The sequence below is a fragment of the Misgurnus anguillicaudatus genome, chromosome 8, assembly GCF_027580225.2.
Source record: "Misgurnus anguillicaudatus chromosome 8, ASM2758022v2, whole genome shotgun sequence".
NCBI classification, from domain to species: domain Eukaryota; kingdom Metazoa; phylum Chordata; class Actinopteri; order Cypriniformes; family Cobitidae; genus Misgurnus; species Misgurnus anguillicaudatus.
The window spans coordinates 27,072,563-27,086,525 of NC_073344.2; the positions used below are offsets into that span (position 1 = coordinate 27,072,563).

Sequence of the window (13,963 nt, forward strand, 5' to 3'; positions counted from 1 at the left end):
TGTTTGAACTTTAAATGAAACAGTGTTTCAGTAGCGTAGCCACAAGATCTATACCACCACTAGACTTCATGGGGTCCAGGGAAGAAATCAATGAAGACACATTTAGCTTGTCACCGGGCAATGGACAGTGCTTCCAGACCTTTTTCAAATACCCTGACTTGTTTTTTTTGTACTGAGATATACATCTAAATGATTTACTTTTTTACTACACATCTGTGGTCTTTAAAAACTCACTTCCCTGAAATGATGCCTGTTTTTTATTCAAGCTGCATTCATACAGAGACATCTAAATAAATGTTTGTTTCATTGGAGCCCCCTATGTACAATATGTATATGCGACAAGGAGTCTATATGCAAAATCCTCTAAGTGCATCTAACATTTTTTTTCTTATAAATCAGCTTTTTCTATCAGGCTCTTATGCTTAGTTTCAGTGATTTCACTTCAATGGCAATGAAAAGGTTATTAGTCAGTCATTTAGTCATTTCGGAAGTATTTAACAAATTTGACAGTCTTTCACTGCAAAACCCTCTAAGTGCATGCAAGCTTTTTGGCTAAAACCTCCACTTAATAAAGCTCTACTTCTTTGGACAAGACATAGTAAACAGTTGCAAAATCACTAAAGATGTAACTAGAAACATTGCAAACGATAAAAATCAGAATGTAAAACTAAAGAAACTGAAGCACACATTAGGGGGCGCTGTGATTCATGTGACTGCCACACACGTGTTGTATTTAGGTCCAAGTACTCACAGGGGACACAAGTTTGTGTGTGAAAACGCGTCTGTGAAACACAGTTGTGTCGCATGCCACTGTTCATCCAATTAATCTTGGTGCAGGGATTCTGCAAGCAAGGCTGTATTTCTGAATGGCCTGAGGCCAGGATTAAGCAATGGTTTTGATGAATGTATAATACGTGCTGAGAGTATTCGGCTTATTGTGTTTTTGCATCTGAGCTCCTCATACATACAGGACTGTGCTAATGTCTAAGACCACACGTTTTAATGTCCATCCATATTTATTTTTCACTCTTTTTATTCATATATATACACAAAATACAGGAAAATGTACAAAACATAAAAAACAAAACAATTTTCAGAAGTTAATGTCTTCTTCAGGCATCAGTCAGTATTAAGTGTGACCTCTCTTGGCACGAAACACATCTTGAGCTTTTTTGAGGAGACTGAAGTAATTCGATTAGAATTAGAAATTAGGATTTAACTCCATTTAGGTTTAAGAGATACTAAGTGGAAGCGGAGTTTATCCTAAATACTAGGGGTGAAAGAAAATATCGATACGTGCGTTTTGTTTATCGATCTTTAAAAACGCATTTTTTAACATAAAAGATTCATAGCAATTGTTGCGTTTTCATTTTACATCCTGACCGCTAGATAGCAGTCTTCTCCTCTTTAAACTTCAAGAGTGACATGAAATAAAAGTCTTACCAGTCAGTGAACAATGCGCCAATTGGTTGTTGTGATATTTGTCCCGCCCCTCCCTTACTGTGATTGGATGGCCGAGGGAGAAGTGACATTGACAAGCTAAGCTTTTTACCCAAAGTTGAAAATTTCTCGGCGCTCACCGTGAACAAAACACACCAGCTGCTGGCGTTTTTGAAAAGCCGGCATAAACACCTTGGTGTGCACGGTCCCTAAATCTTTTTTTTGCTAAGGTTTGCGTATGGTGGTGTGTTCTTAATGATAGCTTTACTATAATTATATCCATTCTATTCCTAAAATAAGAAATATCCCAGCATATCTCCTTGCTTACAGTATTGAAATGTGCTGCATAGGGATGTCAATTTATGCAATTTCCCATATTCGATGATCATTTAAATTAACGATCAATCAATCGAATAATCGTTAACAGTAATAGTGCAATAAGCCTTCACTGCAGCGGCATATAGCCAATGACATAAAAGTGTGCAAAAAAACGACAGCTTCCTCACGCGAATTAAAAGATTTTATTTTGTCTAAATAACATGCTAGTGGGATTGTAAAATGAGTCAATGTAGTTGGTGTTTTGATAAAATGTATCAATTTAAACTTTTCTTGTAATTAAATATTATGACTAATAGACACACAGTGTGATAAATCCGCCTCACATGGGCACTCTACAACAGACGCATGAAAGTTTTATTATCATCAAGTGTTATTTATCAAGTTGTTTACCTCGCTTTCCGAGTCGTTGATACACTGTTTGTAATTATATCCAAGAAGCACACGAAGGGCACTTTTCTCGTCGTCACCTCAGCTTAGACGTACTTTAAGCAAAGATGCTTATATTACGGAGATGCCAACCTTCCATTAGAAAACACGCAGCGCCTCAGCCAGTCAATAATGATGATCAGTGATATATGTTGTGGGCATTCAGGGTGTAACGACAGTCAGTTACAGTTTACATTTGACAGTTTCTTGCCATAATTTAAGATGACATTTTAATCTGTTCATTAAAAACGGCTTCTGGTCTCCTTCTCTGTATATAGCAGTGTTGCTATGCTAATCTTGCAGGCTTCCCCGAAGAGGGTCTTTGCTTTCAGTATCCTAAACGTATTTGTATTTTCTGCGTCGGACCCTGTCAGATCCACTGCGGATGTAATTTCGTTGCGTTGGCAGCCAGCCAGCCTCGTCTCGCATGACGTTAAAAAGCACATGCGTGTGCTTGGCATCGAGCATCGTTGTGATCACAGCTAGTAGTTTAACTTTTGCGCGCTCGCTTAATTTTTTTTCTCCGACTGTATGTGTTTTGCGCAGGCGCCGCACACACGTGCATGATCTTGTTTTTCAACAATCGTTAAGTTTTATCGAGTAAATTCTTATCAACAATTAATCGAAGATCAATTAATTGTTAACATCCCTAGTGCTGCATTGTATCATACCGTGACCATTGTATCAGGATACTGTACGTATCATATCGCCAGATTCTTGCCGATACACAGCGGTACTAAATACTTGACACTTCAGCTTACATTTTATACAGTTTTTAATGCTATATACACATTCTAATAAAGAGAAATTATTATATATGATCACTATACCATTGCAAAAACAACAAATCTAATGGTGGCCTAAAACTTTTGCATGAGGTAAAACATAATCATTTTAATTATATATAGCTATTATATATTTATTTATATTAAAGATTTATATATTTTATTTAATATTAATGAATTTTAAATTAATTACACCTATTGTACCTTATCCTGGCATTGTAAATAAAAAGAATAATAGTGGAACATCTTTATTTGAGCTTGAAACATATCAGATCCTGTTTCTTTCAGGTTGGGATCCATTGATCTAAATCATCTTCTCACAGATAAAACCAAGGCTCACTTAATGTCTTACTTCCTCTGAAAGTGTTGTTTTAACTTGAATGATATTAAACTGTAAGTAATCTCTGTCTATCTGTCTGTGTGTTTTTCTGCAGTGTTTGTGAGATCATCGGGCAGTCTGATGGCGGTCTGTCAGTTCTCAGGACCTTTCGTCTGCTGCGGGTTCTGAAGTTGGTTCGGTTTATGCCAGCGTTGCGCAGACAGCTGGTAGTTCTGGTGAAGACCATGGACAATGTGGCCACATTTTGCATGCTCCTGATGCTTTTCATCTTCATCTTCAGGTCTGAATTCACTTCTGATTACACGTCATTAATCCAGTTCTGATTTGAGCTTTTTAAAACATGGGTTAAAAACTGTTAGTAAAAAACACAGATTCTCATTCATTTCATGAGATAAGTGAAGACTTGTGGATTATTAAGTGAAGACATAGCTCATACTGTGCCGATTCAGCCCATAATGTGCAGATAGTTATATTAAAAATGATGTTCTCTGACCTTACTGAGCCTTTATAAATCTCACTGTATCTCTTTATCTATCTGTCTGCAGTATTTTGGGAATGCATATATTTGGCTGTAAGTTCAGTCTGAAAACAGATACTGGAGACACCGTCCCGGACCGGAAGAACTTTGACTCTCTACTGTGGGCGATCGTCACTGTGTTTCAGGTACAGAGAGAGAGAGAGAGAGAGAGAGATGTCATTCAGACAGACCTGATTATTTCCTCATCTTTGTGTTTGTGTAGATTCTCACACAGGAAGACTGGAATGTAGTTCTGTATAATGGGATGGCCTCCACATCTCCTCTGGCAGCTCTTTACTTTGTGGCCCTCATGACGTTTGGGAACTATGTCCTGTTCAATCTACTGGTGGCCATACTGGTGGAGGGCTTTCAGGCTGAGGTGACCAAGAAACACAAAATCAAATCAATATTTCATTGAGCTGCTGTAGTGCTTGAGCTCCTGTCTGTCTGTCTGTCGTCTGTCTGATAGGGAGATGCCAACAGCTCATATTCAGATGATGAGAGGTCGTCCTCTGATGATAGCGAGCAACCAAAAAACTCTCTCACATTTTCTGGTATGATTCTCATCCACAGTCACTCTGAATATTAACATTTATACCACACGACTGTTGAATGCTTTATTCTGATTGGTTGAGAAATGTTCCACAGGTATGCACTACTATTTTTCAATAACTGCACACCTAACTTGTCAAATGTCTTAAAATAACCACCAGAGCAATGTTTGTGGTAACTGTGCTATAAGAGGAATATTTGAGACCCCATGCTGGAATATGAGCACATTTTAAAAAATGATATATATATATAGACATTATCTATTAAAGAGCAACTATGATCCGATTCATGTTTTTACATTTCCTTTGGTACAAACCCCAAAGTAAACAATGACGCAAGATGACGTCTCCAGTGTAAATCTCTTTTCTTGGACTACAACAAACACACAGATTGTAGGCAACAGTTTATTTCTGGTATTGGTGATGTAGACAAGACCAACATTATCACAATTCCTCACGCTTAGACTCTCAGTATGTAAATTAACTCCTGTTGCCAACCGAATCTTTCAAACATGGTAAGGACCATCACATTTCCAGCTGACATCAGAGGAATTCAGGCCAATCACAACGTACAGATTAGCCGGCCAATCAGAGACACAGAGCTTTTAAAATCCATGCGTTTCAGGAAGAGGGTGAAATGTGGAGCTACAAAAATGTACGGTATGTGGAAAATAATGTGTTTTTTTAACCATAAACCACACAAACACATTGTATTATACCAAATAAATGCAAAATAACTTAAAATCACTGTAAAACTAACAGATTTGGCACACAAAAACTCAAAAAAAATATCTATAGGAAAAATATTTGTTTCTTTCTTTAATTGTTTGATTGACATTGAGACAGACAGCTTTAAGATCTACTGTAATGCAAGGATCTAATATAATCTTACACATCAGATATTTTTACCCAACAGTTAACCCAGTGCTTCTCAATTATTTTCTGTCACGCCCCCCCTAGGAAGAAGTAAACATTTCGCGCCCCCCCAACTCTCTGCTGCGACTATAAATAGTATAATTTGTCTATAAAATTACACATCTGCAAAACATTGTATCCTTATTAACATCAAAGAAAACACAAAAAAGAAATATCAATCAACTTACAACAAAGAATAACTTTATTAACATCGTTTTTTAGTCTGTAACAGTAAAGACTTAAAATGCATCAATTTGCCTGAAATAAAAAAATCAATCCTTATTTACAGTATATTTTTTGACCATTTGATACTGAAAAATTAAATTAAATATAATCAATAAATAATAATAAAAAACTCAAGCGGCTTATCAGCGTGTTTGGGGTGTAATGTCTTTAAGTGACAGTGCAAAAAAAATCACTTCCTGAAAAAGTATTTTCCCCGGGGTCTCTCGCGCCCCCCCTGGTGTCGCTTCGAGCCCCCCCTGGGGGTCCCGCCCCACTATTTGAGAAGCACTGAGTTAACCAAACATTTACTTAAGAGATTCTTGTAAAAACAGATATTTTTAAAACTTTAATTCTGTATACGTATGCATATATCAAGGTCGCGTGCCCGCTCTTAATAACTCTTTTAACATGAATCAAGTCCTGTGCTTTATTTTCTAATTCCTGCATGTTTTAAACCCAAACCAAAATGTCAGACGTGCATGTGGATGGAGACACATCTTTATTTAGATTAAGCATTTAGGAAGATACAACTCTCAGAAAACATACAAATAAAGATAATTTTAGATGTTTAACTCTTTCCCCGCCAGCGTTTTTAAAAAAAGTTGCCAGCCAGCGCCAGCATTTTTCATGATTTTCACAAAAGTTTAATGCCTTCCAGAAAATGTTCTTCTTTAAATATATAAACAAACAATATATCAGATGAAAGAACAGTTTTTTTCAAACAAAAAAAAAACTTTCATCCTACCTTCATTAGTTCTCTTGTAATCACCTCTCAAACATGGGTAGGTTTCTTTAAAAACACCCAATTTTGAGCAAAAAGCTGAGATAAATCCATTTTTGGGAAGGACTTTTGATAGAGATCAGATTCAGTGCGATCTTTAAAACATACACGGAGTTCTTTTTCTTTCACGTGAGGCGCTACTTCCGGGTTGTCCTGGTGGACAATAGCAGTATTGCAGAAAGACGGAAAATCTCGCCATTGGCGGGGAAGTGTTTCTCTTAATTGACGAGATATCTCGTCAATGGCGGTGAAAGAGTTAATGGTTATTTAGAGCATTGGGATCAGTGGACGAGAGCTTAATGTACTTATTTTTATGAAAACATCCATTTCCACCAAAATATACTTTCTTTTGCCTCTAGCTCAAAATTAGATGGAGCACATTCAGACTCATTTTGCCAACACGGTTCACAATTGACTTCGTTTTTTTTAATTCTTTGAATATAATGCACATGTGCGGGTAATGGCCCTCCACTTCGTGCCGCATTACCACCTTGGGTGTGCATTATTTTTTAATAATTTAACGGCCCGTCGTCAATTATTCCTTACATGACCTATGGGATTTATGCATCATATTAAAAGAAAATACAGCTGTGATGGGTGTCAGATGTGTTTTTGAAACATGCTACACTCATGTGTTCAATGCACAAAACACTTGATATTAACTTATGCATACTGACTGAATCCTGTATAAAGTCAGAGTTTAACCTTTGAGAGTTAGATGCTTGTAATCAATGTAGAAAATTGCCATTATGTGAAGTTTTGTTGAATATAGGTAAGAGATTGTGTGGAACTTTTGATGGATTATTTCTTTTCTGTGAAGTTCTGTGGCTTTATAGGTTGTTGGATTTATATTGAGTTTCTGAAGGCTGATGGATGTCTAGATGTATAGAGAGTATATTGTATATGAAGATCATTCACCGATTCTCTCTTTTAGATCCTAAACTTTCCTCTTTCACTGCTAATGGACGTCTTGAGTTGGCGCCGTTGGCAGAAGGGAAGACCAGGACGAGTTATTCTGAGGAGAATTCCAGAAGCAGCGTGATCAGTCTGAGCAGAAGATCTTCATCTTTGGTCAGTCAATAAAGAAGTAAATGTCAGTAAGCTTGTGTGTCACGGGTCTGTGTTTGTGCTGGACTCTCATTGGTCAGTCCTGAATCTTCACTAAAGACCGGCTTTGTGTTTTCATCACAAACATTAGGAGCTCCCTCAAATCTCCTTCTAAATATAAAACACTCGTGTGCTGAATGGTTTTCATTCTCTGATCGTGGCTTTTGTTTGTCTGCAGATCTAATGACCTGTGGATGCATTAGTCTACATGAATATTTGCTGATGTGTTTGTGTGTCTGTGAGTTTGTTTGTGTGTGTGAAGACATGCTTTTGTGTTTGATGTGTTTGTGCGAGGCCAAGAAATCTCCTGATAATGTGCGACACTCAGTAAAGCCTTTCACGGTTTCCATAGCAACCCATTTTTAATTGAGGCAGCCATGTATAGAGAGAAAGAGAGATAAAGAGAAAGAAAGAGAGAGAGATGCTTTGGGTTAAATATAGTGTATTTAGCTGTTGTTCTTGTGAAAACACTGAAGTTTATTATAGGAAGACTAACAGAACATGGTAAAACACTGGTTAAAGCACACACATGTACAGACATCTTAACTCAACTGTTTTGTCCTATTTTCAAATCATTGATGCTCCGGTTTAGGGTTAGATTTGGTGTTTGCGTTAGGAAGTGACTTTAAGTATTGCTTTCATATGGAGTTAATTTAGTGCCATATTTAAATGAACAAATCCAGCATTTTGCAAACAAACTCAATTTGCTTTGCAAAGGGAAACTCGACTCGCAAACAAACAGAAAATGCTTTGCAAATACAAAAGCAATTTGAGAGAAAATGCAGAGGGGTTACAAATATGTACTGTGTTTTGCACAAATGTGACCATGATATATTTGTAACACCTTTGCATTTTCTCTGAAATTGCCTTTTGTATTTGCAAAGCTTTTTCTGCTTGTTTGTGAGTCTAGTTTCTCTTTGCAAAGCAGATTGACTTTGTTTGCAGCATGCTGAATTTGTTTGTTTAAATATGGCACAAAATTCACTCAGATAGTTTCAATCTTTTTTCATCATGAACCCCATTAGGGTTAAAGTTGGGTTTTGGTAAGAATGTCATTTTATTTTATGTTAATCTAACCCTAAACTGAAGCAACAATGGTAAGAAAATAGGTCAAAACAGTTTGGTAACAAATACGTGACAATGACAGGTAAAAAGAAATGCGTGACGTGTTCACGCAAAAAGGCGGAAAAATGTATCGGCATCACGGAAAAGACTCACAAATTTATGTGACTATAGACCATTTCAAAAGATGTAAACAACACTGGTCCAGAAGCACTTCCTGTTTCCGTTTTTTAACACTAGATAAACGTTGGGATAAAATAAACCAACAGAACATATAAACCTGAATTAACTGAAGTTAAACAAACATCTTAAAGATAATAATATATGTGAAATAAAAAAACTGTAACAGGAAGTGTTTCTGGACCAGTGTTGTTTACATCATTTGAACTGGTCTATTGGTACGTTATTTCTTGATACTGGATTGGACATCATCATACTGTAAACACATCAGAACCTATTACACGGCTCATGGACCAATGCTTGATTATGATTGGTCATTCACATTTGCAGCATGTTTTCCTCGCGAAAGGTCTGCATTTGTTAAAAATATTTTAAATGAATATTTCATGTTCATTACCTTACTTATGAGGTAAATAGCTGTGTAATAAGCAGGATAATGGACAGGCAGCAGGTTGTTATCATGAAATAAGCCTTGATAATAAGAAACAAGATATTCTGCTTATACAGTACATTATCCCTTACATAACATACAGATCTAATCATATACGCACACGTGTGCTATAAATTTTTTTGCACACTTTAACTGCAAGAATAAAACTACATGAAAACATATAGTGTATCAATGACATCACTCATTGTGACGTCATTACGTACCCATAGTCACGTACATTTTTTAGTCTCTTCCGTGACGCTGATACGTTTTTCTGCCTTTTTGCGTTCTTCTGCTGACATCATGTGAAGACTGATGCTGTGCTTGATCTTCTGTGTATGAGGTTAACAAGAGAGAACTCAAGTTTCTATAGCAACTATAATTTGACTGTTCCAGCACGCGTGACAGTGTAAATTTAACTCAGCATCATGACATAAGGGATGCATTTCTGTTTAAAACTTTGAGTTGAATGAGTTGTGTGTTATTAAACATACTCTAACTTTCACAAATCAGAAAAAAATGAAATTTGTTTTGAACTTTACTTTTGCAACTTTGTAACATCAAGCAGATAAAACCATCAGTGCTGAATGTACGTACAGTGTATACATGTCAACACGTACTGAGTGATCAGAAACACAATCTGCATACTATTTATCCTAAATACTATTTGAAGTTAGAATTAGTATGTCCCATATCAAAGTATGATAAAATGAGTATCTGTAGACGGTTTCAGCAGTAACAACATAAACAAACAGCTTTCGTGGAACAAACATAACTTTTCCAACACAAATGTAATACAATTACCTAAAGAAACTCAGCCTGTCCAATCACAGTGTAATCACATCAGAAGAATTGCGGCTGGGCGCAGAGACTCACGTTTACCATATGATTTTAATGATGATTGACATAGTTTAGGTTCCTTTCAAACCTACGTTAAAAGCACAGCCGTTAAAATATGATTAATAGTTTATTATGATCTTGGTGCCACGATCGCTGGATAATTCTGAAGTTGTTTTAAAGAAGAATAAAATAATTACTTTTCAGTCATTTGAGATGCCCATGTCAGACAGTTGAACGTCTCCGCGTATTTACATGATTTGCGAGGGACATTTGCAAATTATTCATAAAGTTATAACTCTGCAATTCTTTGATCGATTGTGTTTTAGAAGTACTGTATGCTCAAAACTCTTATGACAGCAATGTGATCGCTGATGCGCTGGTAGAGAGAGAGAGAGACCAAGAAAAAGAGAGCGCGCGACTCTGTACAACAGTGGAAATGATCGATGTTATTTGAAGTCGGCTCTTAAAGTACAAAATACCCGATTAAGCTATTACATGGCTATTATAAAAAAAAATTCCGGGACGTTCTTGCGACCCGGTGGCAACTTGTCCACGACCCGGTACTGGGTCGCGACCCGGTGGTTGGGGACCTCTGGCCTATAGTACATAACAGTCGATCAAAAAACCGACAGCATATCTGTCTTAAGCTATATTGTTTTATCTCTTTTTGTGTCTCCAGAACCTGTAAATATAACATCAGTTTTTATTTTCGCAGTTTCTCTGCCAACTGCTTTAGTAGAGCAGAGACTTTTATGCGTTACTTTGCGCTAACTTCCGCGTCTGACGTTTATCTTTCACACGTGGAGACATGCGCACATGGACAAAACCGTGAGAAAGCTGGTTGAGGTGTTTATATGCCACGCGAAATCAGGGTAATGAGCAAAAAACTACCTGTGCCGATCGGTTTTTGCTTACGCTGTTTTTTGGCTTTACCCGATTAAAGAAAACTGTTTTACGTGTTTACATGACCCCACGTGTTATCAGTTTATTAAGCATAATCGGTGTAAGACTGTACATGTAAATGCACTCAATGATTTTGTCCTCCATTGTTGTTTTGAATTTCTGCCTCCGCACGCTACGTGGTGATCATGTTGATACTGGAGCAAGCTCCTGATTGGTTAACACAGCGCGAATATCCATCAAAGTTCAGATTTTTCAACTCGTGCCATTTGTCCCAAACACGCATTACGCGTGCCATCTTATTCCGGTGAATTGCACCGCAGGATGTCTATCGCAACTTTGCATTGACTTGACTCACTAAATGCTTAATTTGTGTGTGGTATGAACACAAGATTAAAGAGACGGCAACGAAACAGCTCAAAGAGCTAAAGAGAGTCTGGATTACAGGCTACATTAAATTTGACTCAAAAGTGCAACGTAAGAAATCATAAAAGTCGTAAATGACCCCTGTAAACATTTTCTTTCCTCTCTCCCAAGCGTGTTGGCCGCAGTTTGCATTACCACCACTGGGGGCGTCCTCCTCCTCAGTCGTCCTGGAGTCGGCGGTGCAGCTGGAACAGCGCGAGTCGTTCTGCCCGAGGTCTGAGGACGGGAGGGGGAATCGGGGGCAGTTTACGAGTACGCAGCGTTCACTCGCATCCTACAGAACATAAGTCACTGCTGCCACACCCCCCTTTACTGTCCCGCCGAAACCGCCGAGCCCTCTCGCTGGAGCTGCCCGATGTCCTGCAGCGCCCCCCTCTGCACCGGAAGAAGAGCATCTCTGCAGAAAACCACGACTGTAACGGGAAAGGTCCGGGGCCGCTGCTCGGAGACATTTATCCTCAGCTCAATACAAACAAAGACAAGAGCGACCTGTGCGAGGATACCGAATATGTGAGTGCTGATAACACAACGTATGTAACGTGTGTAAATAGTAGGGTTGTGCTTTAAATACACATTTATATACATGGTATGGATATTTGGATTAACAAGCCTCTGTTAAATACATCAATGTGAATGTAAGATAGTGTTTAGAGTTGCAGATCTTGGGTTCAAGTGCAGGATTTTAAACAGATGTTAAAAATCGTCAAATGGTGTGTTGACGTTAGATCAACTCACAGCACCTTTACACATTATTATATTAAAACAATTGAGTGTTTTTAATTTAGATTTTATTTTAAGAGTAAATGGTCAACCTGTTTAACAGGAGCAGTTTATTCGCATGTGGACTGAAGAAAACCAGATCGTATTTTAGCTTTTAATGAAAGTATAAATAAAATCCAGCAGTAGATTTGCTGGCTGTGTGCGTGGAGGCAAAACTACATGAAAGAGATCATTAGATATAATGACAGTAAACACCAGCGGTCTGTAAGCATGAATCGAGCTGTCTTACTGAAGTATTAATCCTCAGATTTTTCTCACTAATTATACAAACATCTCTCATAGAAAATAAAATGTTTCATTTACAGTATGTGTTTGTTTGTTTGTTTGTTTGTTTGTGTGTGTGTTTACACAGAGTCTGTTTTCTCGCATACAGAAGATGATGGAGGTGTATCGTCCAGACTGGTGTGAGACGAGAGATGATTGGTCCATTTATTTATTTTCCCCCCAGAACAAGTATGTAATCATCCTCTCCTCCTATCAGCAGTGTTATGTTTGGACACATCTGACCGCTGCAGCAGCGTGGTTAAAATGAATTGATGTTGACTGACTCACACTGACTGACTCACATATCTGATTTAACTATTGATTGATTCCTGCTGATAGACAGAAATGCTTGCAGTAACTGCTTGTTAGAATGATGGAAGCCCAACACATTCTGTTACAAATAACACAGCAAAAGTGATTTAGACATTTAACAAGTGCAAAATAATACAAATATTGTGCCTCATAGTTACAGTTTTAGACCGATCACCCAGATAACACGCCTACAGATGACATGCACAATAACTGACTGCCCACACACGACATGCCCACAGATTAACTGCCCACAGACAAGACACTCCTAGAGATGCCACACCCACTGACTAATGACACGCCTACTGACTGACTGACCACTAATAACACGCCCACTGACTGACTGACCACTGATGACACGCCCACTGACTGACTGACCACTAATGACACGCCTACTAACTGACTGACCACTGATGACACGCCTACTGACTGACTGACCACTAATGACACGCCTACTAACTGACTGACCACTGATGACACCCCCACTGAGTGACTGACCACTGATGACACGCCTACTAACTGACTGACCACTGATGACACCCCCACTGAGTGACTGACCACAAATGACACGCCTACAAACTGACTGACCACTGATGACACCCCCACTGACTGACTGACCACTGATGACACGCCTAATTACTGACTGACCACTGATGACACGCCCACTGACTGACTGACCACTAATGACACGCCCACTGACTGACTGCCAACAAATGACACGCCTAATTACTGACTGACCACTGATGACACGCCCACTGACTGACTGACCACTAATGGCACGCCTACTTACTGACTGACCACTGATGACACGCCCACTGACTGACTGACCACTGACGACTCGCCCACTGACTGACTGCCAACTAATGACACGCCCACCGACTGACTGATCACTGACGACACGCCTATGACTGACTGACCACTGGTGACTGACCACTGATGACACCCCCACTGACTGACTGACCACTAATGACACGCCTAATTACTGACTGACCACTGATGACACGCCCACTGACTGACTGACCACTAATGACACGCCTACTAACTGACTGACAAGTAATGACACGCCTTATTACTGACTGACCACTAATGACACGCCTACAAACTGACTGACCACTGATGACACGCCTAATTACTGACTGACACGCCTAATTACTGACTGACCACTGATGACACGCCCACTGACTGACTGACCACTAATGACACGCCTACTAACTGACTGACCACTGATGACACGCCCAACGACTGACTGACCACTGACGACACGCCCACTGACTGACTGCCAACTAATGACACGCCCACCGACTGACTGCCAACTAATGACACACCGATCAACTCACTGCCAACTA

General features: G+C 38.8%; 1 protein-coding gene across 5 annotated transcripts in view; it reads left to right on the plus strand.

Moving 5' to 3' along the window:
• The window catches only part of cacna1ib (calcium voltage-gated channel subunit alpha1 Ib), a 70,915-nt gene that overhangs the window by 22,993 nt on the left and 33,959 nt on the right, over nucleotides 1-13,963 (plus strand). For 4 of the 5 annotated variants that reach the window (XR_008646394.2, XM_055213594.2, XM_055213593.2 and 1 more), the window contains exons 10-16: nucleotides 3,425-3,610; nucleotides 3,876-3,993; nucleotides 4,071-4,226; nucleotides 4,317-4,401; nucleotides 7,254-7,390; nucleotides 11,376-11,774; nucleotides 12,397-12,497. Coding sequence is in view for 4 of the 5 variants with exons in the window: in XM_055213594.2 (XP_055069569.2) it covers nucleotides 3,425-3,610; nucleotides 3,876-3,993; nucleotides 4,071-4,226; nucleotides 4,317-4,401; nucleotides 7,254-7,390; nucleotides 11,376-11,774; nucleotides 12,397-12,497 (1,182 nt within the window). In the remaining variant the exon portion in view is untranslated. The remainder of the gene's footprint in view (nucleotides 1-3,424; nucleotides 3,611-3,875; nucleotides 3,994-4,070; nucleotides 4,227-4,316; nucleotides 4,402-7,253; nucleotides 7,391-11,375; nucleotides 11,775-12,396; nucleotides 12,498-13,963) is intronic. The other variant, XM_055213592.2, reaches the window with a different exon arrangement.